A 23605-nucleotide genomic window follows, 5' to 3' on the forward strand; every position below is an offset into this window, starting at 1 on the left:
GGACTGGCAGCCCATGAAGACCACGTACTACTGCTCTTTGAAGAGCTTAAACTAGCAGATGAGGAAGACGTGGTGCTTGTCTTTGTTGGACTGGAAACCCATGAAGACCATGTACTGCTGCTCTTTGAGGAGCTCGAATTAGCGGATGAGGATGTGGTGCTTGTCTTTGTTGGACTGGCAGCCCATGAAGACCAGGTGCTGCTGCTCTTAGATGAAGATGACACAGTGCTTGACTTGGTTGAGCTAGCAAACCATGAAGACCAGGTGCTACCACTCTTTGAAGAGCTTGAACTAGCAGATGATATGGTGCTTGTCTTTGTTGGACTGGCAGCCCATGAAGACCACGTGCTGCTGCTCTTTGAGCTTGAACTAGCAGATGAGGAGGATGTGGTGCTTGTCTTTGTTGGACTGGCAGTCCATGAAGACCAGGTGCTGCTGCTCTTAGATGAAGATGATGACGCAGTGCTTGACTTGGTTGAGCTAGCAACCCATGAAGACCAGGTGCTACCACTGTTTGAAGAGCTTGAACTAACAGATGATGTGGTGCTTGTCTTCGTTGGACTTGCAACCCATGAAGACGAGGTGCTGCTCTTAGAAGAACTTGAATGTGACCATGAAGAGGAGGAGCTGGTTGACTTTGACGATGCCTGTGACCACCATGACGAGGTGCTAATCTTCGAAGAGCTGGAATATGACGACCATGAACTACCGCTGCTTGGTTGAGGACTTGAAGTGGACCACGAGGACGAGACGACGCTGGATGAAGCGGTCTTGGACCACGTCGAAGACGGGCTGCTACTCTTGAATGAAGTCTGCGAACTTGACCATACAGGTGAGCCAAGCCAAGATCCCGACGACGCCGAGCTGGAGGAAATTGCCGAACTGCTGTGCGAGGAGACGGGACTGCTCCAGCTACTCGAAGAAGATGAGGCGCTTACTTTCGAGCCAGAAGGGCTGCTACAGCCCCATACAGTTGTCGTTGTCTTCGTTGAGATTGTGGTCGTGGTCTTTTGAGCCCAAGCTGTGTCGGTGTGCGTCACTCTCCATGCTGTCAGTGTTGTGGTGGAAGATGGGACAGCAGTAGCGTTCTTAGTAGACGTCAAGACCCAAGTGGAGGTTATCGTAGTGTTTTGGACCGGAGGTGTGTAAGTCGAAGTCAACGTGGTGGTGCACCCGTACGATGTTGTCGTTACAGTGGTTAAGGGGACAGCTGTAGCGTTTGACCAAGTTGATACCGTCAACGTTGTTGAGATCGTACTTGTAGACCAAGGCGATGGGGTCTCAGTGATGGTCCAAGTTTCCGTAGTCTTGAATGGAGTAAGTGTCGTAGTGCTCGACGGTGTAGGAGAAACCGACTTCGTGGTTGTAACCGTTGTAGTCGCCCAGCTTTCAGTAACTGTAGCCGCAGGCACAGGCGGAAGTGTAACTGTTGTTGTCAAAACGTCTTTCGACGTGATCGTCTGTGTTGGACTTGCAGGCCAGACAACAAACTTGTCACTTGTGACAGACGTTGGACCTGTTTTCGCATCGACGCTGAAGGCAAGAGTATACGTTCCGGACATCTTGCTCCATGCCAACGCGCACTCGATCTCATCGTAGGTTGTATACTTGTTTGCCGAGAATGGAGCGGGTGTCAAAGGCGAACAGGTCGCGCTGGAGCCCTTGTTGTTCGCACCCGTCCACGTAATGTATGGTGTGACGGTAGCTGTGCTCGTCGAGGTTACAACCCATGGCCATAGTCCCTGAACAGTAGTCGAGCCTTCGTAAAAACTACAGGTGCTGATTCCGGACTTGAAGGCACCAGTGGCCGAGAAAGATGCAGCATTGGTAGGCTCGACGTAAAATGTAGGAATCACGTTGCCCGGGGCCAGAGTCGGAGTCAGTCCATAAAAGCTACAGACTGTTCCTGGAACCATGCTGAAAATCTAAAAGAATGATAACCCCGAGCACCATGCAGCAAAACGAGTGGACGAAGGAACCACAAGGCCACTTCTGTTAAAGAGCGACTATGTCAAACGAAAGTGAGAATTCAACCTTAGAAGGATTGAGAGAGCATTGTGAAAGTCGAACAGTCCGAAAAGGGCTTATGGCAGTGGATCAGTTGGATACAATCACATAGCACGCAGTACTGTTGTATACCACGCCATACTGCAAGCTGCAAGCGCCAACGGATCCAGATCAATACCTCCTGTGCCGTCGGCATTTACACAGAACGATTTCTTTAAAATGAATACGAGAACGAGGCGGTCACTCGACGCAAAAGAGGTGGCGTCTGCGCCGAATACATTTCGGTGCCAGAGTCGTGATATCTTTGACGTAGGGATCCACTGCCAGGCACCAATCGCAAAGCCATGTTAAAAGTATCCCAGGAATTTTATAGCTCAACGGCGAGACGGTGGCTGAAAAGAAAAAAACGCTGAGGCGTCTTCAAAGCTGCTGAAAGCGCCAGCAAAAAGGACAAGAAACGATAATGTGGCGCCTGGGGTCGGCAGCTAAACCCACAAGCGTCGTTTCTCGTGCATAAGCTTTTGGTGGCATAAAAAGGAGCGTTTGACAGAGCGACTTCACCAATTTCGCGCTGAACTATGTCTGTGAAGTTATTTTCAAATCATTAAGAAGATCATGGAGATCGTGATCGTGGACAGAGGTCCAGAGCGATCACACGTGGATTCAGGGGTAGTCTGTAAGGGTTCCAAAATAAGAACGGCCTGATTTAGCAAACCACAGAACATGCAGATCGTGGCGTTGTTTAATTTCCATGGTGAACCGCGGAATCCTTCCAACGATAGGACCGAGTACTGCTGAGTGCGAATAAGCGGACGGGGATGCATCCTTCATGATGAATCCCATTACGAATACAGCGCGGATCGTTACCACGAATGGCTTTGACTTGTTCAATCGGTACACAGGTTCATCGCTGTGAAGATTCTCTATCTTGCCCCCACAAGCCTTTGATAGTATCGTTTGTACATAAGCCGCACTCCAGCAAGACATCTTCTACGTGAAGGCATACAACCCTAACGCAGATCCTCGGTTATTTTTACCAGGGGTTTAAAAGCGCTTCGAAGTGTACGAAGGATGAGAGAGTGCTTTCTGCGGATATCGAATCATTTCGGATGCCCCTTTGTTTCGCGCCGAAGAGCAACAGCAGCACCTCGCTCGCTTGTTGTCTTCGATAAGCCAAATCGAGGGCTTTCGTACTCAGACAAGCGAGCTTCACAAAGGGACATGGGGTCCTGGTTTTGAACGTAGAAAACAATAGGTTTGCCAAGACAGCCTCATCAAGTTTTCCCGACAAAGACTCAATGGAAGGCAAATTATTGTATACAACTCAGCCGATATTCTTATTTGGTCCCTCTCTGTACCGCTGCCTTTAGTGCGCAATGTCCGTTTTAAATCGACCCGCACCCTGCAGCGTTCGGAATGAGCCAAACAGGCTGTCCAAGTATTATTCATCATCCCACCTGATTCTCATATATTTGTCTGCATCCATAAAGTACTGCCGAAAGCTCGGCTTGACACTCCATTTGTCAACATCGCTGACACATGCCAAGGCTTCGGGACTTAGCTCAAGTTCGCCATCGATAGGGCTTACAACTAGGATCTGTTCTTTGGGAAGTGGGCACTCACACGCAACATTCTGGCTCATGTCCAGCATCCATTCCCATTCCTCGAATTTCTCGGGCACTCGAACCAGATAGTCTCGCAGACCTGGCCAGGAAAAAAACTCAATGGGAAGTAGATGCGGCATAAAGAGCTGAGTAGGCGACGGCCGGAGAACTTCTGGAATAGCCGAATACGTTTCCGGTGACGGTGCTATCATCCACCGCATAACCCACCAAAACACGTACATGCTTGCATAACAGACGAAATATCGATTCGACTCTTTAATGCTGTAGACCAACCGACTAGCCCACTGCGATAGTATGGGTGCTCGCTCGTAGTCTTGATCGTTCAAGATAGCCGACAATTGAGGATGAGAGCCAGCGATGCTGTGTAGAGATGCGCCTCCTTGGAGCAGGCGTCGCCCTTCTGACCACATATCCAGCATTGAGTCATGCATTGCCTTCATTGGATGTCCCTCTGGCAGCATGATTGGAACGATCATCTTCGCCCACTGAGGTGTGAAGAGATTGGAGACCTGCTGGTTTTGTATGCTTGACGGGTAATTATTTGCTCGAATTCCGCTGGAGAAATCCAGGTTGCCAAAGTTGTGTAGCTTGACGTCTCCGAGAGCTCCTGCCTCATTATACTGGATCATGAGCGGAGGACTGCGGTGAGCTGTAGCTGGAGCTTGAGATTGAGGATTGTTGGCTGAGTGAGACGTTGCAGAGCTCCGCGACCATGTGGCCTGTTTACCTTGTGATGAGTGTTTACGTCCACTCGAGTACAAAAACGTTGTCGCACCTCTTGATTGGCCTAATCGGGTCCAATCGTCACGGTTAAAGATCTTGCTGTTCTTGAGAACCGAGGGTATCTCCGTTCTGATGTCAATTTCAAGGCCCCTCCGTAAGTCGGATCTTCTCTCCTTCGGACTGTCTTGAGTTGAACGCGATGAGCTCGCATTGGTCTCCGCTTCCTTGAGAATCGACGCTATGGAATGACCTACCCGTAGGCGGGCAAGTACGGCCGCCGCGTCGCTGTCGGAGCCTTTTCGAAGAATCTCGATAACTGCCTGCAATTCTTTGCTTGTTTCTTCGAGCGTTTTATTTTTCTCTTTTAAATGTGCCACGCGCGACATGCCTTCGTCAATGTTGTACTCGCAATCCTTTCCACGAGTCACGCACGTGGAGCACACCGGCCTTTTCCCGTCACAGCGACATTTTCGCTTCTGGCAAGGCAGACAAGCGACGGCGACTTGTTGCCGAGATGCTCTTGTCTTCTTTTTAACTTTGCTGTCAGAATGAAAATCAGGATGAGGCGGACGAGGCTCAGGCTGTGGATTAATTGGCGCCTGCTCGCGCTTGTTGCCGCCGAAGTCTTCCATGACTAGACGCAATCGGCGAGCCTCACGATACCGTGAGAGGCATGGAATCGTCGCGCAAGCTCCACTAGGGAAGTGGGCGCGGATGACGTGCAGGAAGAACTACTGTAAGAGAGCTCTTCATCGCAGTTTTATGTATATATGGAGCGTGCCTACGGCCAAGACGCCGAAGCCGTGTGGCGGCATGACCATGGCGGCTGTCCGCCGGGAGCACTTCCGGCCAAATCGAACGCTTCCGAAGGGAAAAAAGAAAAGGAAGAGATGAGCGCGAATGTTACAGGTCGCCGAGCGGGTCTGACCCTCGGTGGAAAAACGAATCACAGAAGGATTTGGTTACAGGTCCGGGCGAGGAGGAGCGATCCAGACCTTGCGCGCAAGGCAGGGGCGAGCAACCAAGTGAGGAAGCAGCAGCGTCGATCCCATGGCAGCAAGCGCACGTGCCCGGCAGCACCGCAGCTGTGGCCTTGACGCCGTGCCATGCCTTGTGGCCTAACGAGCCGCTCTGGCGGCCTGGTCCGAGATGAGGTACTGAGGCAGCAATGTCTCCTCGCACGTGACTCGACCACTTGTCGTGCAGCACAAGATGCCACGGCGATGGAGTATATTGTAAGATGCCTGGGCCAGCCAGAGACTCCCAATGCAAGGTATACAGTGCCTGCATGGTCCTGTCTTGAAGTCCGACAGTTCTGGGCTGCGTCGCACACGAGGCTCAATGACGACCGTATGCGTCTAGACCTGCAGTATGCCTTTCCACCACAATCGCCAACCCTCCCACAACACCGGCCACCAGAGTGCTGCGCAAGGCCTGCTAGAAGCAGCTCAAACTCTGGGCTCCATAGGGGCCCCAACCGGTAATCTGCGCACGGCGGCGTTGGGCACGACTGCTGCGGGCACTGACGCGTTCCTCCCTTCAAATTCGGCCAGTCTGCAGCAGTTTGATGCTGCAGCGCTTCCGCCGCCCCAGTCAGCACATGCCAGCTCTCGACGGGCAGACACGATAGGCAGGATGGCGGACCATCCTTCCTACCAGCAATCATCGCGCATACAAGAGCAATCCTCGCAAGGATCCATGTACAATAACCCTCCGCCTTCTACAAACAGCGTCCCTGGCAGTCTTCAACCTGGAGCCACTGGTCAAGGACGACCAGTTCCCATGCCATCTGCGTATACGGCGCCAACTGCTGTGCCTCAGATCAATACAAATGCGTCGCAATATTCATTACCGACGCGTTCAAACACCATGCATTCCCACTCACATTCTAGGTCGAGTCCAGCAGGCTTGGACCAGCAAAAGTACGTGTCCTACAAGAGCTCAGCTGCGCCATTGCATTCGTGGGCTGTCCCTGTCCTCGATTGTTGCCGGTGTGAATGCGCCATGCTTTTGACGCTTTTTCATGATCGAATCGGGTGGTTGTTCAATACATTTCGCTAACTCTCCACTTCAGATATGTCCCCTTCGCGAGCTCCGGTTCAGATCCTCAAAAGTTCCCTCAGACCCCTCAGCAGCAGAAATATTACTCTCCCACAACTCCAACCGTAGGCCACACGAATTCGCCGCTGGCGCTCGATCAGATCAGACCCCGAGCAAATTCAAACCTCCCAAATGATGAGCTTACCGGCACAACGCTTTTCGGGGACTTGATGGACAAGCAGCCTACGAATAGCAATTACTTGGCACCGTGGAGTGTGTTTGCCTTCGACTGGTGCAAGTATCCCGTACCGCAAGGGAACAGCGCGGGAAAGATGGCGATTGGAAGTTATCTAGAGGACCCCCATAATTACATCACCATCCTCGACACTCAGATTGTGCCTCAAGAGTCGGTAGCGCCTGGAGCCCCCAGCTATGGGTTGGAATATACTCGCATAGCGGAGGCTACTTGTGCTTATCCCGTGACACGCATTCTATGGGAGCCACCGATCGCTCAGAAACAGTCTACTGACCTGCTTGCAACATCGGGCGACCATCTAAGACTATGGTCGTTACCCCAGAGCACCTCGCCCACCGTCTCAAATACCATCACAAGGTCTTCGAGCGTTAACCAGCGCGAACAAGCGCCACCTAAGCTTACCCCGTTGGCTCTTCTGTCGAATTCGAAAACACCTGAACATACCGCACCACTCACATCCCTGGATTGGAATACGCTTTCGCCAAAGCTCATTATCACGAGTAGTATAGACACCACTTGCACGATTTGGGACATCCCAACACTCACTGCTAAAACGCAATTGATTGCGCACGACAAAGAAGTCTTTGATGTGCGGTTCTGTGCCGGTAGCGTAGATGTCTTCGTATCTTGCGGAGCAGATGGGAGCGTGCGCATGTTTGACCTTCGTAGCCTCGAACACAGCACCATCATTTACGAACCTGCGGAGAAGAAGCCTGAGAGCGACAAAAGTATGAGCTCCACAAAACCCTTAACCGCCATCTACGCGAGACGAAACTGACGGAATTCACAGCTAACACTCCCCCTTCTCGGATGTCTCCCACACGTACACCACAAACATTAACAGCGGCACCACCTCTCCTGAGACTTGCCACCTCACCGCATGACTCGCATCTTCTTGCGACCTTCGCAGCAGACAGCAACATCATCCGCATTTTGGACGTCCGTCAGCCTGGGCAAGCTTTGCTCGAGCTGCGTGGTCACTCTGCTGCGCTCAACGCGGTAGAATGGTCGCCTTCCCGACGCGGCATGATCGCCAGCGGCGCCGACGATTCTCTCGTCCTCGTCTGGGACCTGCTTCACAGCCAGAACGGCGCCATTATCGCTGGTGAGTCTAACATGCACAACGGCACTACGTCGCACAATCAGCATGGCTCGTCGGCTTCGAACGTGAGCCTCAAGGGCCCCGCATCGAGCTGGTCATGCGATTACGAAGTTTCCAACCTGTCCTGGGCTCCTCAGAGCATGCTGACGGGGCAGGGTGGAGAGTGGGTTGGCGTAGCGGGAGGAAGAGGCGTGTGGGGCGTAAAAGTGTGATGATGTTATGACGATCTTCAATGCATATGATCTTCAATGCATATATATATATATATATATATCTATGAATGGATAGGATCTTTAAAAAAAAATGCCCAAAGTAAATTTATAGCATCAGCGTGGATTGTTTTAAGCCAAAAAGCTCTCTCGTAACACAGGAGAAGAGCCAAGATTGATATACATATGGAAATTAAAACCATTCTTCCTTGCCACGAAACTATCTACATGTCGCCAACGTAAATGAGATGTTGTAGAATGGAAGCGAGTGTTACGAAGTGCTAGCGGTGAGAATTTCAATTGAGAAAGAGGCTCATAGTTCAATCAGCCAAGGCCAGGTACCATCCAACGTCACAAAGGCCTCTTCTCAGGCAACTTTGAATTAGCGGGTATATGCACAAATCAATCAAATGACAGTCTTCTGCTGTATCGTCGCACCGTGAAATGTATCTCCCCTTTTTTCGCTGGTAAAGGAGGAGAATAAACGATTCTAGTTCACACACCGTTTTGAGCCGGCATTGGAGGCACCGGTTCGTCGTCATCCAGTTCGTCGAGTTGCTCGGGGTGACTATGCACGCCAGGTTAGTCAGGAGGTCGAAAACAAGACGCAATGCGGAGTATCATGGGAGGCATACCCTAACAAATTCTTTACGTTCCTCATCTCGTAGTGCTTTCTACGGGCCGCCTCGAACTTGGCGTGCTTCTCCTTTTCGGCCTCTGGCAAATTCTCCGGTTCCTCTCCATGAAACCCCTCGTCATGCTGGTCAGGGTCGACGATGACCCTGCGCTCGCTCTCCGGTGTTCGCGCATGCTCCAGCCTGGGGTTTTCCGGCTCGCCAATGTCTATGTCCGGGATGTCCTCGTCCCTGGGTGCCTTTTTTCCTCTGGCCTGGTCAAGCTCGTCTACAACGACCTCACTAGCGTTGATGGCCTCGATCTCTTCTTCATCTTCCGCCGGATCGTATTGCTTGGCGTACGGCGTTTTTGGCTCGGTTATCTTCATGGTGCTGTCGCGCTGCTGCTCCGTGAGGTACAAGTTGGCTTCGTCCCACTTGAGGCGGGGGCTATTCTCTTCGCCGTCGTGCGAGTTGGATGTTCGGCGCGACGAGAAAACGCGCGGGGTCGAAGACGAGCGACGTCGTCCCCCGGCATTGGAGAGTGTGTTTGCAAGTGTGATCTCCTTCTCTGACAACTCCCTGTGCTCTAGGCCAGGTCTTTGCTGGGACTCAGGAGACGGGAGTGCCGAACCACCATTATATGGCTTGGGGTTTTTTAGTATGCCTGTTCCGTTGTGTAAGCTCTGGCTTGACCACGTGTGTGCGTTTATCGCCCACCTTTAGGACGCTTGTTGGGGCTGTGATGAGGAGAGTGAAGCTGTTGCGTAGGCGACGCCGCAGTCATCTTGAGATTTTCCCAAGGGATGCAATGCGTATGTCCGTCGATCTAAGTGTGTCAATGTCGTGCCACAGCCTCAGGCGTTGACAAAAAAGATGGCGGGGCACGTGAAACGGGTTTGAACGTGTTACAACGACGGCGGGTGGCGCAAGCGAGGGCTTTTCAAGGGCAGCCGTTGCGACGGCTATCTGACCGTTTCGGTGAAAAGGGATCTGCCGTCAGCGTGGTCGAGAGAGGCGGAGAGTCGAGAGAGTTCGTACGGAGCAGTGTCGGAGTATGGTGCGGTGTTTGTACCCTCTGCACGAAGGCCCCACTTTTCTGCCTGCAACTGCGATTTTGCGGCAGGCTCAAGTTACGTCATGTTGCCGGGAGACAAATCCTGGCCCTCTGTTCCACACATCCGCTGCCATCACACATGCCTACATTATGTGCGGCGTCTTCTGCATCGTTTCTGCGTTTCGCCTGTCCTTGTTCCAGATGGCTTGTGCAGATGTCCTCGAGCTGCATCCACATGCGCTTGAACACGGCAATTACCATGGGTCACTCCACAAGGCGCTCGTGGAATCACGGAGAAGCATTCGACACGCCACACTCTCCCGTCGAACGTGGGAGAAGAAGATGCAGTTTTCCCCGGCAACAACGGGTTTCTGCGTGCCCCGTCTGCCCTGAAGCCATCTCTATGGCTGATGAATCTGGAGAATGCATCCCGCCCGGACAAACACTCGAGTGGGACCAGCCCAAAGACGCCTGTTGGCCTGGCCTCTGGTGTCCCTGCATTTGTGAACAGCCGCATGCTCAAGCTGCATACCGCCCGCACTTTGTCCACAGTCCGAGGAGGTTCACGCCAGCACATAGCGACCATGAGTCAAATTCGTCACTTCTCACTTATCCGTACCTGACGGGGCAACACGTATCACCTCGTATCGATCTTTTGATGCGGGTATCGCCACTGCCCTACGTGGCACTTGTGCGTCAAATATTTGTGGGAATCAAACAATTTCCAGTTTTTTCTCCCTTACATGGAATGTGTTGTTGTCAGGCCCCCAGCGATTCATAAAAATGCGTTGGCAAGAATCTTGTTGAGGATTTTCGTAAAACTCCACTGGGCCAAATTCGGACCGTACATGCTACCACTGAATACCCACGCGGCACACCAACCAAGGTGCGGGAACGCTGTTTTGAAAGGTCACTACTGTGATCCGGCGCATGCTCAATTCCAACGACGTCTGGAACTCTCCCGCCCCCATAGTCGAATAAGCCATATTTACCGATCTCATTTCTCTTTTTGATTCACTTTGTCTTTGTAGCCTGGGAGTAATCTGATAAGAGAGTCGATCCTTCACGAAGCAAACCTGAGAATTTGCAGATCTGCAATCCTCGTATTCACTAAACAGGTTGAGCGTAACAATGAATCTCGCAAGCCTGTCCCTTGTTCAGCCTGCTGCCATGGCCAATGGACGACTAGATATAGGCATCCAATTTCTCCTGAGACCAACCTTCCAGTCTTGCAGAGCTTTCCACCTTGCGAATAAGAGCCTTACTAGTCCTGCTAACTATCGAGAACATTTCTTCAAGCAGATATACGACAGCAGGTTTCTTGGAGTATAAAGAAGTTCTTGTTCCTTGTGCCAACAATCCTTTCCGTGGTAAGAATATGCGACTTGTCTTCACTCTTCAACTCGGAGACAACTTGCATATTCGCTAAAAACTTTTGGCGCCACTAGGGAACTATTGAAGAATATTTTTTCGTGGCTCTCTATCTGAACCTCATCTGCAGGAAAGCACATCTTACTCGTTGAGCCTCTGACATCGGACCAAACGAAAAGAATATCCTCAAGGGGATGGAGAAAGTTGTATCCAGCATGGAAATCAAAGGATAGTGAAAGGTTGCTTCAAAGCTTCTAATAAAAGAAAGGATGGCGCCTACTAATATAGCTTCAGCCTCACATCGCCACGGCTTTGCAACGAGACTACTCGAGAGATGCGCAGAGGATGTCGAGCAATCAGATGTCCAGTATCACCTTTCCTCGTCTACGCAGAAATTAACGGTCTGGTTATGAAAGGGGCGAGCATGCAAGCTTTGATCTTGCGTCCAATTTTTATTCTATGTGCGCTACTCATGGCGATAAAATATATATCGAATTATACGTTATAGAACAAGGCCACAGGAGTCGAAAGCGACGGCTTCTCGATAAGAGTAGATTAGATTTGCAAACCTATCCTTCGTCGACTCTTCTTTTCCCGCTCACAGGATGGCTACAACGCTTTACTCGGGCCATAAAACGATCCCGGATTCAACTGCGTAAAGAATCTGTGACAAGGTGATTGACACGCCCAACATATAAAACTAGAGTGCACCTTGCGTGCTGCAAGATTATTTCCATAAGAAGCTGTGGCCAGCATTTGATTTTCAATCCACGATATGCAGCGTGCCATTCTTGAGCCAAATATTATCGATATCTGCCCTTCTGCTTTTTGCCCAGTTCCATATACTGTCGAAGTCGCGGCAAGTGTGTTCTGTGTCGGTCTTTAGGAGAACCGCATTGTCAACACGAGCCCAGTGCATAGGCGTGAGATCCGCATGACATTGTATCGCTTGTCTAAGATGTTCGATACAATGATCTATGTGATCTTCTTTTGACGGATCCTTTGGATCTTTGAAAAGATAAGAGTAATGTTCTGGATATAAGGCCTGGCGAAGACGATTCTACCCAAGCTGTTAGGGGTCAAGTTGTTGTAAGATGTTAAGGAGCTCACCAGGCAATGCAACGAATGGAACACCTCCAAGCTGCGTAATGATTTAGAATTGGTCAACGATGTGGGATAAATTAAGAGCAATCGCTCATCTTACCCGGAGAAGTACTTATCGGAATCCGGCCATTGTAGAGTGTGTTCGGCTAAACCGTCCGCATCATCACCGGAAAGATCAATATTTAGACCTAGAAAAGGGCTCATGAATTGGTGTTGGTGAGGACTGGGCTCAAATCTTACCAGACAAGAGCTCGAACCATGAGAGGTCGACAGCCAAAGATGGCTTGCCCGTGTACTTCCTCCCTCCGACAATCTGGTCTTGTACAAAGGTCCCATTCTTGTCAATTTTCACACCACCATCGAATCTCATCTTCACTAGACTTATTGAAGACTTCACTGCCTCTTGCGGACAGGTTAGATTGAACCTAGAGGTCCACGACATCGACTTACTCAAGTCCGTTTCGAATCCATTCTCGTACGAGTTTCGACTTGGCTTCCAAAAGCGCTGTACCGCCCAACCAGCGAGAGCGATGTTCAATAAGCTGGACAAAGCTAAAAGCCAAACTGTGCGACGGAGACGGCGCGCATAGCGATTCTCGTTGAGCGTTTCCGGCTCTTCATAAGGGGACTGGGGTAATTCGTCGTATGCCATTTCTTATGTCCATGCACCTAAGGAACCGATGTCAATCAGCGAAAGAATATCGCTTTCAAGATGGGTGAGCATACCCTATTATCTAATGTGGAATAATCAACGTCACCCCTACGCAAGAATATGTCACACTGCCGTACGAACAACGGAACGGCGATGTCTATGAATTTAAATCTCACAAATTCATCGCATTAAGCTACCAATTACCTCTGGACTTTATGGATTTTACTATGCTGCTTCATCACGTCCTCGGGCGGCCGCGTCAGCTCGTCAAGGCTCCTTGCCCTAACATTATTTTCGATATTGGTTTCCACGTTCCCTATGATCTGACCAAATATTTAAATCGTTGGCTACAGCCCAGGACTTTCACCATCACCGTACGGATTGTAATCACTAGACTTAGCGACTTTGAAGTGTGTAGATTCTTTTAGTACACAAAAGCGATCCATGTTTGTTTCCAAAGTCGCAGGAGTTGGGTATTCACAATTCCTTTCCAGAAACGGTTAAGGCATCTCAAAACTTCCCCCGTCAGAATATTGCCGGCCATGCGCAATTGGCACGCGTCGAAGAAAGAACAGCGGTTGGTGTTTGACTCGTTTTGTCTATCGACTAGTTGACCACTGATTTATTATTGCGCGAGATGTCTGAAGAAACGACCACAACCGTCGTTCATGGTGTGGAAGCGTGTTATGTAACAGAGCTACAAAAACTATTCTTAAATTTGGAAACTAAGATATTCATCCAATTTCAAGCGAGATTTATCCAGTGCATGCTGACGGTGTGACGCGTTTTGATAATGTGAGAAGTCTGGGTGCGATTTGAAATCTGGTTGAGGAAAAGCAAATATACACGATGCCTACTTCCGTAGTCTCTGGTGGAATACTAGAAAGCGTCAAAAAAAAAAGCAGTAGGAATGAGTCAAAGTTGACGAGGTTAGCTGAGGAGCAAGCGCTTAGGCAACACAAGAAAGGGAAAGGGCGAGAGGGAACAAAAGGAAAAAAAAAAATGAAACGGGCTCAACCGCGATTCGAACGCGGGGCCTCTCGCAACTTTGTGGGCAGAACCCAAAGCGAGAATCATACCACTCTAATTGCTGGTTAGCACAAGATCAACAACCCGGGACGTGAATTGTACATACAGACCATTGAGCCGTTTGACTCTTGGAAGCAGATCTTGCATCGGCTAACTTATGTAGCAAAGGAATCAATTTGAAGAAGACAATTTTTGCGATCGCGTGAGAAAGACACGACCTTTTGTTGCGGCTCTCACGGTTCCGATGCTGTCAGGGCAACCAACAAAGAACCACAAAGAGCCTGATCTGCGCAACTTACAGGTTGATCCTCTACAACAATCGACGGGTCAAACCCCAGTGAGAGGGTGATGGAGCCTTGACGACGACGTACTTCTTGGAGCACAAGAAGAATTGTCTTCGATGACAGAAACGGGGTGAAACATCTGGCGGGAACGGGCGTTGATCGTGTACCAAATGGATACAACGATTTGCATGCGCATCACCTCCCCAGGATTTGTCCATGGCTGAAGGCGTTCGCTCTCTCTAAACAATCGCGTCGCGACATTGGCGAAATCGGCCTTTCTCTGGCTTCAGAGGGCCGTATTAACAAAACACACGCCCGAACACATGACCACTCTCTCCACACGGCACGAATTGCTAACAGTGTCTAGCGAAAGCTGTAGACATGGGACAACCGAATCTCGATCGTCTTTGCCAGAATTACTAACGATTCAGAACGCGTTGAGTCCATCGTAATTTTGCTACCTGTTTGGTAGTAAGACAAACCGCGGCAGTTAATATACTGCGGCATTTTGCACCAAACGCATGGCTCTGTATGCAAGTCACAGTAGAGTCGAGGTTGTAAATTAACATAGGTATCTACACAAGGATTGACGGAACTCGTCTTCATCAAAGGTCTGCAGCACTCGTCAGTCAACTTGCTCGTTAGAACGAGCTATCGCGAAACCATGTGGCGCTGCAGGACGATGTTCAGACTTTGCCTTCTCTCATCAGACCCAACGCGCGAGTGAAAGACCAAGCTGCTGGGCGCAAACATAAGATTACCAGAGCTCTTTTTGCATTCATCAAAACAAAACTCGTGAGAGAAGTGGATGGGAGCAATGGAAGACTCGATGGCTTACCTCATCCTGATCGGGGCGTGGCACGAATAGTTCGGAGAAGATGATATGTTCCTACTGTCAGGTCGTCACCAGGTCATGAAGCCTCGCAACCCTCGCGGGAAGGGACCCTCATAGCGACGGTTTTAGAAGAGGTGAATTCACTCTCGACACAGTGATGATACGAAAGTAGCCGACCAAGTGGAAGTGGGCTTGTTGGTAGGCAACTGGATTTGTGAGATGTGTCTTGGAGTAGAAAGAAGGAAAAAGAAAAGAGGGTGTGGATTCAGTGACAGGCAAGGGAAAACGGGGTGGCGCGCTGAGTCCTGCCAAGGCGCTGTTCCTCTTCGGGCATGTGTCTTTTGCAGCCACCCTCGACGGCGGACAGGAAACAAGACACAATTTATCACCGCATCAGCGTTAACAAGCCCCAATTACCATTTTACGACTCAGCACTGCATTGTAACGGCCATTCATCCTCCAAGAAGATCCGAACAAGCATAGATACCCACCTCTACCGTTCGCTTGTGGTCTCCCAAGTTGCGCCGCCGTCTCTGCCGCAAGCTTTTATTGCTTGACGCCGCTCGTTCTCCCCACGCGCGCCTCACTTCGCTTCTTCTTTGACTGCAGGCTATGGACAGAGACCGAGAGAACCTCTGGACTCGTCGCTCAGCGTATGTGCTTGGCCTCGGGTAGCAGCAACTACCAAACGCTAACCGTTGTCCATAGAAACAGTAAGCTCTCACTATCCACAAACGACGACCCGTCAAAGGATACCTCGACCAGAATTCTCTCGGCTACGAAACCGCGCTTCGGCGGGGACAGCTCTCACGGCAACCGCAATCCCTTCAACACACCGCTGAGCGCGTCCGGCGTTGCTTCTCCGTCAAGTGGCGCGACCTCCGCCTTTGGGTTGGGTACAGGTGCCTTTGCATCTTTTGGCTCGGCAAACAAGACCCCAAAGACTCCTGGCACTGCGTTTGAATGGGGTAGCAAGTCGTCATCTACTGCGAGCGTACCCTCGGCAGCAAGCAAGGAGAATGCGAAGGAGCGACCGCCGAACCGGGCAGCATCGACGCTGAAGACGCCGACTGTATCAAAAGCGGAGGCAAAGGAGGAGACCGGCGCGCTGCAGAGGGCGTCGTTGGCAGACCCGCCAAAACAGTACCCCTTGCGATACAGCTGGATCATCTACTATCGGCCCCCAACCTCGAAGAACATGGACTATGAGGAGTCGATCAAACCCATGTGCCGCATAGAGACTATACCTAACTTTTGGGCCGTGTACGTGCACTGCAAGCGACCGTCAATGCTGCCGCATGTTTCGGACTATCATTTCTTTCGTGAAGGCATACGACCTGTCTGGGAGGACGAGGCGAACAAGAAGGGTGGCAAGTGGATATTGAGACTTAAGAAAGGGGTGGCGGATCGATATTGGGAGGATCTGTTACTGGCTATGGTGGGCGATCAGTTCATGGAGGCTAGCGACGAGGTGTGCGGTGCTGTCGTCAGTGTCCGTGCTCAGGAGGACGTTGTGAGCGTATGGACAAAGAACGACGGCGGCAGGAACGTCAAGATCAGGTATGTAAGCCTCGCATAGGGGAACTCGTAAACCAAGTGCTAAACTGCGACATAGGGATACCATCAAGCATGTCTTGCACCTGCCACCAGATACCGTCATCGTGTGGAAAAGTCACGACGACAGCATCTCTCAGCGCAGTGCAATTGACCAGGCACGTGAGAAACCACGGCGTGTCACAGTTACTAGCGACGACGGCCACACAGCTAGGGATAAGTCGAGCGCCTAGGCAGCGTACTTTTCAGCCCCCATTTCATTTTTTTGCATTGCGAAGGTTTTGTCCTTTGAGCGTGCTTAGCGTGGACTTCCTGTACCAGTCTTTGCGATTTCTCCTTCTCACGTTTTGTGCCGTGAATCCTGTCCTTATTGCTCTGAGGCAGCCTTCACGACTCGAAAAAACAAATGATCACTTTTCCGGCATTTGGGTGGGTTTATCCAGCATCATTAGGTCCTGAGCCAGAAAAACATGGAAGGATATGATGGAATAGGTATAGGTCAACGCTTGCTTTCTTGTGTCTGCAAATGCGTAGAGAAAGAGAGAGATCACCAGGACATCCTTTTGGATCATCGCCATCGGCTTCTCTGTCTGCGCTGCCTGGAGTCTGGGGGGGGATTGTGGCTGTCTGAAAAAGGTCATGTACAATTATTGCTGCAGCGTGTGATATTGAGGAAACTGTTTTGGTCGTCTCTGAACGAGAATATCCGTGCACAACGGGTTTATAAATGAAATTAAGGCTAGATGCGAGATGTGTTCCGAAGCGAGAGTGACGAGTGACCCTCATACAGGTGTAAAATTAGGACGAAACGCGTGTTTTGTCCGTGAAATCTCATCTCGCGTGCTCCCCCCACGTTCGTCACCAAGCCCAAGGCCTTGGTGTTTGGTGCGAGCTCCACAAGCCTTCAACATTTGGAGCAGGCGGCCTCTTTGTTCGATCAGCATCTTTCAGTCCGCGTAGTCTGCGCGATCACGGAGAACATGCCTTTTGACTCTACCTTACAACCTGTTCAAACGGTGATTCCTTACATGATCGTGTCTGCGTAGGGGACAAGCGCTCACCGCCGCCAGCGCTGAAAAAGGCTCGAGCGTTCATGTACCGCAAGATCGTCGACTCGGTGTCTGAATTTCTTGGAAAAGGAAACGACGAAGGTGATTTTCTGCGAAGCTCGAGCGCGCCAGTCGATCTCACAGAGGTGTGCCCTTCAACGCGCACTCGTTGCTAAGCGGTCAAAATGGCTAACGTACATCTTTTTTCTTCGCAGGATAACGATGCCGGCAAGAGCTCAGCACCCAACATTAGGCCACCTCCCTTGCCCTCCAGACCTACTACGTACAATACAAAGAAACTCCGTGAGAGAATAGACGACCCATATCCCGAACCGCCATCCAGGATCCTGAAAACAGAGAGTGCCTCCATGACCCACCAGCGCAAGGCGGAGAAAAAGGACGAGCTTCGTTTGCTGGGAAATTTTCGCGCCCCGGACGATGCTGTGCGGATTGAAATACCATATGCTGGCACCCAAACGGATACAAGACCGCATTCGCGCCCGGGACCTGACAACAAGTTGAGGACGGTGCCGATGAGCGGGCGGAAGCCTGGCAGCGGCGGCGCTTTTCTGCCAAGGGATACCATTTCTCACACCAAGCATCAAGGTAAAGCGTTTCAAACAAATAGCTTTGGGGGGAAAGGCACGGGTGCACATCGAAATGAGCTCGCGGTTGAGATTTCGAGGGGTGAAAACGTTAGAAAAGACGCGAATGACTTTACGGAGGACGATCGCCCAACCAAGAGACAGAGGCTGAACGAATCAGAGCAAAGAGACGACGGGAAAGGCTCGCAAATGGGCGGCAAAACTGCCGACGTAGAGGTTACTCGTGTGTCTAAGGCTTCAGGGCATACCGCTCCTCAAACGAGGCGAATTGGCAGCGTCGTGTCTTCCCGCCTGCTAAGTCCTTGGGAAGTTAGCGGAGCCCAGGAATCTAGACAACTTGACAGATTGCTTGAGCGTCCCGCTAGACAGCAGCCAACGATACGAAATTTCGATACGGTAATGATTCAAGCTAGCAAGCCGGCTAATTACACTTCCTCATCTGCAAGGAAACCGGACATTGGTCGGGAGGTTCTCGAGATTTCAGACGACGAAAGCACTAACCGACAGAGTGTTGGAACGTACGAGCGGCCGTCGAAGAGACCGTTTGATGGGGCCGAGGTGGCCACAGAGGCTCAGTGCAGAACGAAGATCAACCAAGCGACCGGCTTGAGCGAATTCTACCGTATGCACGACCGAGTGAGGAATCCTAAGAAGCCAAGGATTTTGCGGAATTTTGAGATCGAAGATGAAGATGTGGAACCTTCAACCATCCTTAAGTCACAGGTTCTAAATGTTCTAGGGCCAAAAAGAAGCACCGCTCATGGTCTCGATTCAAAGAAGCAGGCTCAATTGCTTGATCATAGTAGTCGTGGAGAGGCCCGTGAATTGATCCAATCTGCTAGAAGACAAAGCCCTACGAGAAGTCCTTCCAGGAAAGGCCCTCCGAAACGTTGGCCCAGCTCACCGCAGCAGAAATCGGAAGACACTGACCAAGAGGATGAGCTGCACGGCAACGGCAGCATGCCAGGCTCATTTCTTCCGGAGAAATCTTCAACACGGAAACCAACGGCAGCTTTGAAGCGGCTGAGCGGCAAACAAAGGCCACATGAGCAGAAAAGTTTCAGTGTTGCAAAATTGGTGGATGCCAATGGCGTTGTATGGGAAAATTTCGAATTCATGCAGCTTCAGATCGATGCTGGCGATTCTTACCATAACGCTGTGCTGCTCGATCAGAACGGAAAACCAGTCACTCCTGGATGCAGTTTGGATTTGCGGAACACCCGCAAGGTAGTGTACTCGACTGATCCACAGTCTTCAATCATGCGACTAGAGCTTGGTGGCACAGACCGAGTCGACATAGAGTTCCACGACCATGACGTGCAGAATCAGTTCCTGGAAGCCGTGAAAGATTTGACGACGATCAAGGATGAGTTAAAGAACAAAACAGCGTAAGAAAAATTTCAACTTCTGCGCTTGATTTAAATTACTGATGCGGGAGCAGCGCATGGATGAAGGGTGTGTTTGGAAAGCGAGACGCACCAAAGCAGCCTTCTATCGAAGTTATTGATGATGGCGTGGAGCAAGAAGTATTAGCGAAGCGTGTTGAAAGAAATACCCTAGCCATGGGCCAAGCGAAACATGCTGCTGTTGAAGATAGCCGACCACGCTCACGACGTACGCTTATCTCTCAAATGAAGGCAAATGAAGCATCAAATAACCAGACTACAATGGCTTCAGCCCTAGAGCCGGCGGAACGACGGAGTACTAGGCTCGATGCTAGCAATGACGTTATTTTGCCTTCAGCTCTTAGATCGACGAGAACGTCCATGAGAACACAAAAAGCAACATCGCCTTCGTCTGAACCGCACTTCGAGCGTTACTCAAAGACGCACGGTTTAGGTCGCCCATGGGAACAACCACTTGTGTACCCAGAAGTTGGCAAGAAACGTGCCACTGTGAACTTTGCAGATCTCGAACGCCTGGATGAGGGAGAACTCCTTAACGACAACCTTCTTGAGTTCTACATTCGTTGGCTTCAAGAGAATCGGAAGGACAAGCTCAAGCCGCATACCGCGTACTTCTTCAATACATTCTTCTACACAGTTCTTTCCGACACGTCCTCACTCTCAAGACTTCAACGAGCAGGCTCTAGCATCAACTTTTCCGCTGTCGAGCGTTGGACTGCGAAGGACGATATTTTCAGCTACGATTTCGTCATTGTGCCTGTCAACGAAGCGATGCATTGGTATCTGGCGATCATTTGCAACTTGCCCAACCTGCTACCAAGAGTCGAGAATGCAATAGAGAAAGACTTGCATATAGGCTTAGAAGCTCAAGCTGATGACAAGAAAAGCTCCTCACAATCTGTCAAGTTGTTGGACTCGCCAGATGCTCGAATTCCTGATGAGAGTACTTCGGAGGTTGTTGAAGTGGATGGCACAGAGGCGGAAGAGCCGAGAGTCGACGCGATCGGAGCTGGCAATTCTTCAAGATCAACTCCTAACGAACCAGCCAACCGATCTGTTGGAATGAAGACAGGCTCTCCCATATCGCAGAAAGAAAACCGCGAGGCAGGACGTGGATCGAAGACCGCTGAGATCGTGGTTGAAAGCGAGAGGACTTTTGATTTGGATGAAGTCCTATCCAAATCAGTCAGACCGTCCGCCCCTGACAGCCAAGGGTCAAGTCAAGTGGAGAATTCTCAGATTAACACGTCTCAAATGTCGGACGGCCTTTTCGGAAACGCCACTCCCTCATCCGGAAATAGGCAGAAAAAGGGCAGACGAAAGTCAGCTCCTCCACTCCGAAGATACAACACCGCTCAGCCCATGATAGTGATCATGGACCCGATGGGAACGGCGCATCCCAGAACAGTTGCCGCACTCAAAGAGTACTTGGTTGCCGAGGCCAAACAGAAGCGGGACATGAATATTGATCGGGATAACATTAAGAGCATGACGGCAAGAGCAGGCATCCCTCAGCAGAACAATTACTATGACTGCGGTATTTATGTCCTTGGCTATCTTGACAAATTCATGGAAGACCCTCAAGAATTCGGCCGGAAGCTGCTCTCCAGAGAGTTTGATCTGCATGTGGACTGGCCGGAGATGCAGCCTACAAAAATGAGGGCACAGATGCGGGGTATGCTTCAGGAATTGGCCAAGCAACAACAAGAGGCTAGAGCCGCCAAAGCGGCGGCGAGGAGAGCGGCAAAGGCACGAGCTAAGGCTTCAATTTCAAACACATTGGCCCCTCTTTCCGCCCAAAAAGTGTCTTCATTGCCTGCAGGGCAAGAAAAAGCCGCTACCATCTCAGCTCCCACAAAGCAGTGGTCACCAGAGTCGAAACCTTCCGAGGAAGTGCAAAGCGATAGGCCACTTCCTTTGTAAGAGCAAGCACCCATTAGCTCAGCAGCCAAGCGAGATCACCCAGCACAATCCACTACTGGGGTAGCGAACCCCAGTGACAGAACGCATATTGAAAACTTAGGGAAGCATGATCTAAAGAAACTCGATGTTTTGGAGCAACCCGGACTGCTTCGCATCTTAACACGGACTCAAATGGTTATCAGTCGAACCATGCTTTGCAATATATCCTGGAGTCTCAGACTTCAAGTGGAGAAGACAATGTTGGGGTCTACCGAGATCACAATGATGGTGATGACGGCCAGTGATCAGTTTAGAGTGAATAAATCGAAGGGACGGGCATTAATGCCGTGAAAGGGGGTCAGGAAACTTTTGGTTTAGGTCACGCATAGCTACGACACGACGCGAACGTGTCTAGATACTGAATTCTGTGAATATGAATTGCTTGCCGTACACACAAGTGAATGATTAATAGCTATAAACGTGCAGCAGCACGACAGGATAGGTGTGAATAACAGATTCGTTCATGATATTATCGACGCCATTCCTAGCTGTCTTTGTCTCCCGCGGGGTCGTGATGTGGTAGAACCGGTAAGGACCGTGATGCTTTCAAAACATGGACTCAAAAATGAATACACGCTCATGGCTCAAATTCAAATTGCGAGGACGGACAAAATTTGGCAGATCAAACGCCGCGTCCTCGTCAGATGATGGTGTAAGGATTTTTGCCGGCGCCGGCAGCCAACTTGGCCCTCGCTATCTTGTAATCCCGCCCTTTCATAAGCCACACCATAAAGCTGGGCAGCTTGATGCCGAACAGGATGCCCACGCCTCCGAACCTGCTGATCGGCATGAGCTGAGAGTCGGTGGGGTTCTGCACGTAGGCAAAGTCCTCCAAAGCCTCAAGCTTGGCCTCCACGCCCTGGCCCCCGAACGGATGCTCCCTCCTGTACTCGTAGGCCAGCAAGTCCACCTTCAGATTCTGCAGGACGACGGGCAGGGAGTCGTACACGTCTTGGATGCTGTTCTTCGAGTGGCTGGCGCAGTCGCCGATGGCGTAGACGCGCTCCACGTTCGGGACCCGCAGCGACTGGGGGTCGGCGTCGATGTACCCGGACGCGGTGAGCATGTCCGGGGGCATGAAGTCCGTGTTCGGATGCAGGCCAGTCGCAGGGAGGAAGACGTCGCAGGATATGGCGTATTCGTCGTCCAGGATGCAGCGTATGCTGCCAGAGCCTGTCTCGACTGCTCGCTCGACGCGGTAGTTGTGAATGATGCTCACGCCAAGCTTCTTCAGTTTGGCCTCTGCTTGCGCGCCGTACTCTGGCGGGAGGCGTGGCAAGAGCCGATCATGTCCGGAGATCAGAATGATGGTCTTGCGAGCGTTTGAGGACCGCGCAACCGGGGCCGACGAAGGTCGAGCTTCGCCCTCGTTTCCGTCCTCAGGTGTCGGTTTGCGTAGCCTCCTCCAAGAACTCGCTTCTTCAAATTCTACCGAGTCAGATCCAGAGCTCGTCATTGCATGCAACGACTTTGCCTTCTTGTCTTTCTTTCCCCACGTGGCAAGTTGGCCGGCGCACTCAATTCCCGAGGGGCCACCCCCAGCAATGATGATGCTTGAGGCATATGCGACACGCTCGTGAAAGGCCTGCAGTTCCTTGACAGTCTTTTCGTGAGGCCCATGAAGCGATAGTAGCGGAGAGTCAGCTGACGATCCCGTTGCGATCACCAGAGCATGGAATTGAACCATTCGTTTGGTGGCTACTCCAGACGTTCGCTTCTCACCTTCGGTACGTGAAGCTTGCGACGACCACGACGTTGTGTCGACATCTTCGACAATGACGGTACGGGACGGAAAATCGATGGACGTGGCTTTGCCTTGAATGTATTGGAACCGAGTTCTCTGATAGTCTTGGAATAGTGGCAGGAAAGGAATGAAAACCTTGTCAATGGGAAGACGCGTTGCGTCAACAATCGCGCGGGGAGCACCAATGTTCCAGTATAGACATGTTGAAGGCCCGACGAGAACAAGTTTATAGCGCGGAGCACTACGGGTGACGCCGATCTCTTCGATCGTGTTTCGTAAAAACTTGTGGGCAACCGCTAATCCGGCAAACGAGGAACCGAGGACAACAATGTTCAAAGGTTCGTGATCAGTCGCCCTTTCTGCACCAAGATCCATCT

The 23605-nt window shown here is 50.9% G+C and overlaps 9 protein-coding genes across 10 annotated transcripts; 4 read left to right on the forward strand and 5 right to left on the reverse strand.

Moving 5' to 3' along the window:
- Nucleotides 1-303: 303 nt before the first annotated feature.
- PV09_02049 (uncharacterized protein) lies at nt 304-1014 on the forward strand (the record flags this gene model as incomplete). The annotated part of the gene is made up of 2 exons (XM_016355035.1): nt 304-649; nt 833-1014. 2 exons carry the CDS (start codon nt 304-306, stop codon nt 1012-1014), a joined length of 528 nt encoding a protein of 175 aa, XP_016217051.1.
- A 267-nt stretch (nt 1015-1281) lies between these two features.
- Nucleotides 1282-1916, reverse strand: PV09_02050 (uncharacterized protein; the record flags this gene model as incomplete). Its single annotated transcript, XM_016355036.1, has 2 exons — nt 1282-1386; nt 1428-1916. The coding sequence occupies 2 exons, from the start codon at nt 1914-1916 to the stop codon at nt 1282-1284; spliced, it is 594 nt and encodes a 197-aa protein (XP_016217052.1).
- A 979-nt stretch (nt 1917-2895) lies between these two features.
- PV09_02051 lies at nt 2896-5205 on the reverse strand. Of its 2 annotated transcripts, XM_016355038.1 has the most exons (2): nt 3631-5205; nt 2896-3555 (listed from the first exon to the last, which is right to left on the reverse strand). In XM_016355038.1, exons 1-2 carry the CDS (start codon nt 4985-4987, stop codon nt 3449-3451), a joined length of 1464 nt encoding a protein of 487 aa, XP_016217054.1. In that variant the 5' UTR covers nt 4988-5205; the 3' UTR covers nt 2896-3448. The 2 variants fall into 2 exon arrangements, with proteins under 2 accessions (XP_016217054.1, XP_016217053.1); XM_016355037.1 differs by having other exon boundaries at nt 2896-5205.
- A 385-nt stretch (nt 5206-5590) lies between these two features.
- PV09_02052 (uncharacterized protein) lies at nt 5591-8151 on the forward strand. Its single transcript, XM_016355039.1, has 3 exons — nt 5591-6277; nt 6430-7379; nt 7442-8151. Exons 1-3 carry the CDS (start codon nt 5727-5729, stop codon nt 7963-7965), a joined length of 2025 nt encoding a protein of 674 aa, XP_016217055.1. The 5' UTR covers nt 5591-5726; the 3' UTR covers nt 7966-8151.
- Nucleotides 7982-9664, reverse strand: PV09_02053 (uncharacterized protein). Its single transcript, XM_016355040.1, has 3 exons — nt 9297-9664; nt 8598-9243; nt 7982-8530 (listed from the first exon to the last, which is right to left on the reverse strand). Exons 1-3 carry the CDS (start codon nt 9361-9363, stop codon nt 8458-8460), a joined length of 786 nt encoding a protein of 261 aa, XP_016217056.1. The 5' UTR covers nt 9364-9664; the 3' UTR covers nt 7982-8457.
- A 2103-nt stretch (nt 9665-11767) lies between these two features.
- PV09_02054 (uncharacterized protein) lies at nt 11768-12760 on the reverse strand (the record flags this gene model as incomplete). The annotated part of the gene is made up of 5 exons (XM_016355041.1): nt 11768-12064; nt 12115-12145; nt 12209-12296; nt 12349-12510; nt 12559-12760. The coding sequence occupies 5 exons, from the start codon at nt 12758-12760 to the stop codon at nt 11768-11770; spliced, it is 780 nt and encodes a 259-aa protein (XP_016217057.1).
- Nucleotides 12761-15288: 2528 nt separating this feature from the next.
- Nucleotides 15289-17213, forward strand: PV09_02055 (uncharacterized protein). Its single transcript, XM_016355042.1, has 3 exons — nt 15289-15561; nt 15617-16468; nt 16524-17213. The coding sequence occupies exons 1-3, from the start codon at nt 15521-15523 to the stop codon at nt 16693-16695; spliced, it is 1065 nt and encodes a 354-aa protein (XP_016217058.1). The 5' UTR covers nt 15289-15520; the 3' UTR covers nt 16696-17213.
- A 193-nt stretch (nt 17214-17406) lies between these two features.
- PV09_02056 (uncharacterized protein) lies at nt 17407-21947 on the forward strand. The gene is made up of 3 exons (XM_016355043.1): nt 17407-17657; nt 17727-19504; nt 19558-21947. Exons 1-3 carry the CDS (start codon nt 17556-17558, stop codon nt 21443-21445), a joined length of 3768 nt encoding a protein of 1255 aa, XP_016217059.1. The 5' UTR covers nt 17407-17555; the 3' UTR covers nt 21446-21947.
- Nucleotides 21948-22011: 64 nt separating this feature from the next.
- PV09_02057 (uncharacterized protein) lies at nt 22012-23603 on the reverse strand (the record flags this gene model as incomplete). Its single annotated transcript, XM_016355044.1, has 1 exon — nt 22012-23603. One exon carries the CDS (start codon nt 23601-23603, stop codon nt 22125-22127), a length of 1479 nt encoding a protein of 492 aa, XP_016217060.1. The 3' UTR covers nt 22012-22124.
- Nucleotides 23604-23605: the final 2 nt, after the last annotated feature.

The sequence above is a fragment of the Verruconis gallopava genome, assembly GCF_000836295.1.
Source record: "Verruconis gallopava strain CBS 43764 unplaced genomic scaffold supercont1.5, whole genome shotgun sequence".
NCBI lineage: Eukaryota > Fungi > Ascomycota > Dothideomycetes > Venturiales > Sympoventuriaceae > Verruconis > Verruconis gallopava.

Bases quoted from the DNA above. Each gene is read 5' to 3' on its own strand.
- PV09_02051 (XM_016355037.1), bottom strand. From the start codon at position 4,987: ATGGAAGACTTCGGCGGCAACAAGCGCGAGCAGGCGCCAATTAATCCA.
- PV09_02055 (XM_016355042.1), top strand. From the start codon at position 15,521: ATGGACAGAGACCGAGAGAACCTCTGGACTCGTCGCTCAGC. The intron at 15,562-15,616 runs GTATGTGCTTGG...CGTTGTCCATAG, and splicing joins CTCTGGACTCGTCGCTCAGC to AAACAGTAAGCTCTCACTAT. The intron at 16,469-16,523 runs GTATGTAAGCCT...ACTGCGACATAG, and splicing joins GGCAGGAACGTCAAGATCAG to GGATACCATCAAGCATGTCT.
- PV09_02052 (XM_016355039.1), top strand. From the start codon at position 5,727: ATGCCTTTCCACCACAATCGCCAACCCTCCCACAACACCGGCCACCAG. The intron at 6,278-6,429 runs GTACGTGTCCTA...TCTCCACTTCAG, and splicing joins GCAGGCTTGGACCAGCAAAA to ATATGTCCCCTTCGCGAGCT. The intron at 7,380-7,441 runs GTATGAGCTCCA...CGGAATTCACAG, and splicing joins GAAGCCTGAGAGCGACAAAA to CTAACACTCCCCCTTCTCGG.
- PV09_02053 (XM_016355040.1), bottom strand. From the start codon at position 9,363: ATGACTGCGGCGTCGCCTACGCAACAGCTTCACTCTCCTCATCACAGC. The intron at 9,244-9,296 runs GTGGGCGATAAA...ACAACGGAACAG, and splicing joins CCCCAACAAGCGTCCTAAAG to GCATACTAAAAAACCCCAAG. The intron at 8,531-8,597 runs GTATGCCTCCCA...TGGCGTGCATAG, and splicing joins AACGTAAAGAATTTGTTAGG to TCACCCCGAGCAACTCGACG.
- PV09_02056 (XM_016355043.1), top strand. From the start codon at position 17,556: ATGTACCGCAAGATCGTCGACTCGGTGTCTGAATTTCTTGGAAAAGGA. The intron at 17,658-17,726 runs GTGTGCCCTTCA...TTTTCTTCGCAG, and splicing joins CGCCAGTCGATCTCACAGAG to GATAACGATGCCGGCAAGAG. The intron at 19,505-19,557 runs GTAAGAAAAATT...ATGCGGGAGCAG, and splicing joins GAGTTAAAGAACAAAACAGC to CGCATGGATGAAGGGTGTGT.